Source organism: Danio rerio, chromosome 9 (genome assembly GCF_052040795.2).
Source record: "Danio rerio strain M-AB ecotype USA chromosome 9, GRCz13ab, whole genome shotgun sequence".
Classification (NCBI taxonomy): domain Eukaryota; kingdom Metazoa; phylum Chordata; class Actinopteri; order Cypriniformes; family Danionidae; genus Danio; species Danio rerio.
The window spans coordinates 5,566,946-5,572,500 of NC_141029.1; the positions used below are offsets into that span (position 1 = coordinate 5,566,946).

Sequence of the window (5,555 nt, forward strand, 5' to 3'; positions counted from 1 at the left end):
GATAATCACCTACTGCACCTTTAATATCCAATACACATTTGTTAAAACACATCAAGCTCAAATTAAAAAACTCAGAATTAGTGCTCAGAGTGCATTTAGTTGAAAATGTAAAAACATCTGAGCTTCAGAGTAGTTGCCTGTTCAGGTTAAATGCTTTTTCTTTATCAGCTAAATGAAACTGCATTATCGGTCTGTGCCAAACAACAAAAATCACTTTGTGCTTTTGACACCTTGAAAGGTCATCGCTAATGGTAGCTTAAACAGCAAAAGGGCAAATGGATCAATTTCCTTTGATAAAATTAAGGTGGTTAAATCTGCCACAGAGTCAATATTTGGAGTTTAATTGTTCAGCATGGGATAGAGGGATACATATTAGCCTAAAAGTGCAATTACTTTAGCGGAAATCTGAAGACGAAAAAGAAGGTTCGTTATTAATAGCTTAGCGATGCATGAAGCGCTGCTTATATAGAGATCACTTCCAAATTAAGCAGCTTAATATTGGGCAACATTGCACATTTAAATGTTCAAAGCTTAACAAATCTCAATCAGTTGACAAATTAGCGAAGAAATGTGCTAAATTTCATGACTATTCTATTCATGAAATTTTCCCCCATCCTAATGCAGACGATCTACAGATCAGGTCATGAAATGTGCGCACTCCACTTTATAACTATGACATGCATTATTATGTTGGCCTGCTTTACACAATAAAAATATGGCTACAAAACACTTTGTCATTTTTCGTTTGAATAAATAAAGCTAGCTCTGATCTATGAAATATGCATGTACACGAATATCCAACACTGACTATTTATTAGCCATGTCCTATGAGATGGAAACACAGGTATGAGGCCTGTTATTTAAACAGGTTCACATTGAGGCTGTCTAGAGAACGTAGTTAAACTCAAGGCTTCGTTTTGTTTGTGTGTCACAGTGACACATCCTCATTAGAGCATACCTGTAGAAAAAACAAAACCAAACCAAAAAAACTCAAATAAATAATAAATCAGCCCTTAACTGTGCCTCTCTTCCTCACAAAGAACCTAATTCCTCAGCCCAGCCACCTGAGACGGGCCTTTGTTCTTCTATCTGGAGCCGCGTGATTGAGCTCTCAGACTCCCCGTTGACATGACTATCTTAAGGTTTGTAACAAATTAACGTCGGTTTCACTGAGTTATTCATGCCACGTGAATCTCTACATGCAGGAGTGTTTGAACGTGTGTAAAAGATGTGAAAAGCCCTTTACTGTAATAAGGAACAATGGATCTCTTGGTGATTGGGGTCAATTTTGTTTGGTGAGCTCCGATTGGCTGCATTCATGCAGCCGAATAGCAATTTGCACGGTCCTCTTTCAACACTTTGTTTTCAGATCGTTTGGGTTCATTTCTTTAAAACGTTAGCAGCATAGTCTAAACTCTGGTTCTAACATGCAATTAGAGGATATAGGGAAGAGAATATAATATTTTAATATAATAGATAACACTAATGGCGGTAAAAACGATTTGTGGATGTCTTTTTGCCAACAGAAGTCTGGATACCGTTAGACATTCCCACAGAGACCTTTTTTTTCAGCCAAGCACTTGATACTTAATGACCGAGCGACAGTACCCAGACTTCCAAATCTACTGACCTGGCAGGAGGTGACATCGTACCAGCAACAAAAAAAACAAAACATCAGGCTACCTTAATAACTTTACAGGATCTTAATGGGAGAATCTGAGCTCAAACCTGGGCTTTATATGTCGGGTGTCTTGGTATTTGTCTAGGCAATGGGTAAACCCTCGTAACGAATAGAGCAGCATTCAGAGAGTTTGTGATTACGAAGAGAAACGAGAAGAACATCGAAGTGGACACACGGATGCAAGCACAGGCACACATGCACACGCACTCATCCGTTCGCTCACTCTGTCTTGACTATTCAATTGGATACTGTACATCTAACTCATCCATCTCTGCCGATTCCTCCCTCCTGCACAAAGACCCAAATGAACAGAAAAGAAACATGAATTAGATCCTGTAGTCATCTAGTGCAACAGAAATCCAAACCATAGACACAGTGTAAAAAACATAGTGCGAGAAAACTCCGCCCCCCCAGAGAAGCCTCTTTTTAGCAAAGGCTAGTGTTGTCCCTTGTTCTTGTTGCTTGATTGGATTCGTCCAGTGTTTGTTTAACTTTAGTAGCGTTTGCTTGGTTTGTTTTGATTGCATGTCCACAGTCTCTGTCCCAGAGCTCCCAGCGAGCATCCCAACGGTCCGTCCATCACGTCTCTGGAATCGGCACTGCTAGCGAGTGGCTGTTCCGTCATTCCTCGTTGGAGGAGCTGGAGGTGAGGTTGAACCCAGTGGGACTGTGGGATGCTGTGAGAGTGGCAACAGTATGGAGAAGGACGAGGACCAGCAGGCAGAGTTTGAGTCTACTGTTGCACAGTCTAGAGGCCGCTGACGAGGTCAGGGATGTCCCGTGCTGACACGACGGGTGAGTTCTTTTGAGAGTGCCTTTGGAGCTGTTGTCCGCCCTGCTGTCCCATCGGACGTCGCAGCACTCTGTCTCTGCATCTGAGGGGTTGTCCTCTTGAAGCCCTGGGATAGCAAAAGACATGTTAAGGTTGATGATAAATGAGAGTATTCTGCATAAAGGAGACAACTTTGGTTCTTACAAATGTAGGAAATGTGTTCATGTTGCTTTTTAAAAGGTTTAAAAAACACTATTGAACCGAAAATGGAACCGAAAATGGAACCTGAACCGAAAATGGAATGTGTCATGACCCTTTAAAGACTTTACTAGGTTAAATAGGTTAAAGGTGCTGTAGGTGATCTGCCAAAATGCTAACCGCTTAGCATATTATCTTTGAACGGCGGGGAGGGACTGTGATTCAAAGCCACACCCCCTGAAATTGCGAGCGCGCGCACCGCGTCACAACAGCAGACAGACAACCCACTAGTTCATGTCATTCGCCAGTTAGTTAGTGCCAGCGCCTTTACTTTGCCACACTTACATGCTATTTCAGAGCGGATATTCAGAGTAGCCTGGTAAACAGTATAGGAAGGCTGTCATTGACCCAATGTGAATATAAAAGCAACTTCAGCTCAATAGAGCAGGTTAGGCGGAATAGCGCTATTTACTGATGTTTTGTTGTTAAACTAAATATAAATCTACATTATAGATGCTGTCAAAGGACCTTATGAAACTGAAAATAATCACATCAATCTTTCGCCGGGAGATTTCAGTGGCTGAACAACACGTCTGTGCATATAAGTCATTCATAACAACACAATCTAACATAAGCTTAGCCTGACTAAGTTTTAAAAAAACATTACCTGACTAACAATAATACTTCAGCCATGTCGTCCTTCCTCCAGCGTGCTAAAGTAACTCCAATATTGATTCAGGTTTTTAAAAGCTTCAATTCAGCATTTGATTTCTTCCAGTCCGTCTCGTGACCGCGCGGCCGCTTTAAGGGCTAGTTCTGTGAGGCTGAGAAGTGGCACGATCCACTCGCCATGGCGCCTGGCTTTACAGTAATCGGCCCGAGCTCGTCTGTCCTTCGGTGCCTCCGGCTCCGACTCGGCATTGGCGAGCGGCCCGCAGCTCGCTCGCGCGAATGCGTTTGTGATGCAGACGGGCATGCGCTAATAGCGGATCTGCATGAACAGATGCACAGAAGTGCGAATCTACATATGCTGACAGACAGTCTGACCTGCTTATCGGAATTATGGGAGTGTCGGTCCGAATTGAATGAACGTTTTTTAGTTTTATGCTTTACCCAGAATATAAAAATACATATAAACACATTTAGATCATTTACTGTAATCATTACTATTGGACTGTGAAGAGACTTTCAACCAGCACAACAAAACATGCTTCTGAAGACAATCACCTACTGCACCTTTAATTAGGCAAGTTATTATATAACGATGGTTTCTTCTGTAGAATATTGAAAAGATATATAGCTTAAAGGTAATAATAATTTTGACCTTAAAATGGTTTTTAAAAAAATAAAAACTGTTTTTAATCTAGAAAAAATTTAACAATTAAGACTTTCTCCAGAAGAAAAAATAATATAGGAAATACTGTGACAATTTCCTTGGTGTGTTAAACATAATATGGGAAATGTATATATATATATATATATATATATATATATATATATATATATATATATATATATATATATATATATATATATATATATATATATAAAATCAAATGGAGGCTAATAATTCTGACTTTAACTAAACATCATTAATGACGTGTTTATGGCCATGTTGTGATGATGATGGATGCATATGGTTCTTTAAGTTTGAATCTGTATAATAAGTTCCATAATAACACATTTTAAATGGTTCTAATGTGTTATATCTATTCATAAGTTACTGTATTTAAAGTTTGAATGCATGGTAATATTTGCAGATTGCTATTTACATCAAATTGAATTATACAGGTTACTATGCAATGCATTACATTGCTTAATCATTAACAAAACTTTTACAATGCATAAAGACTTCAAGTTTTTTTTTCATTACTAAAGTTCATTGGAATCACCAGTTGAAATTATTTTAGAGAATTTTAAAGAAGATTTTTAAGAGGATTAAGCTGAAGGATGAATTAATTAATCAATTTTGTTTCATTTTGACATCAGGAAAACATGCATCATGGAAAATGTTTGACACATTGTTTATCAAAAATAAATACAAAAATAAAATAAAAATACAAATGATGCTCACAATAGTAGAAGCATAGTCATATTGCATACATAAATATAGCAGACCTCTGAATAGATTATTAGTTGTAAAAAATAAATAAATAATTAAAATTATATAATTGTAGTTCACTACATAAATGCAGGCCTGTCTGCATGCTTATTTCAAAAATATCTCATGTGTCCTCCAGGAAAAACTACAGCACATACTATAAAGAATGCCGCAATCACCTGAGGCTGGGTAATTAATTTTGGGGTGAACTAGTCCAATAAATCATCTACTTTTTCACTTGACCTTGCCACACATACATCATTAATGACAGGTGTTTATGGCCACTGTGTGATGATGGAGGCATATGGTGCTGTAAAGTTTAGCACTGCGAGACCGCGTTAAGTGGAGATACTTAAAGCAATTAAAGGCCAGGTAATTAAAGTTTGACCACTCAGCCGGCCAGTGCGCTTGTGCTCTCAATTCCCCATTCATCATCAGTGGGTCTCATTATAGCACAAGCCTGCAGGCCATTGGGAGGCCAAAGCAGTCATTCACAATCAGCACTTACAGTACCAATATGGCAAGCGGATTTATCACTATAACACAACATAAATCGGTAACACTATCTGTTTTCATGCTATTATGCAAAAGCAAATTATATGGAATAATATTATTTTACTCGATATATATATATTTTAAAAAAATATATAATTGTAGTTAATGAATAAACGATGAAAGCTGAAAATTGTATTGTATTAAAGTTCAATTTAATTCATCAAAAGTGTTTTTTTGAGTTTGCATGGATATCAGCCTCTTATTGGGGACCCCCAAAACCAAACTTTGACTTTTTATAATCCATAATA

At 38.1% G+C, this 5,555-nt stretch overlaps 1 protein-coding gene across 1 annotated transcript in view; it reads right to left on the minus strand.

Annotated features, from left to right (window-relative positions):
• Positions 1-5,555, minus strand: part of nalf1b (NALCN channel auxiliary factor 1b) — a 224,416-nt gene continuing 218,861 nt past the window's right edge. Inside the window, exon 3 of the mRNA XM_087267467.1 lies at positions 1-2,580. Within this exon, the coding sequence (XP_087123593.1) occupies positions 2,303-2,580 (278 nt within the window). The 3' untranslated portion in view covers positions 1-2,302. The remainder of the gene's footprint in view (positions 2,581-5,555) is intronic.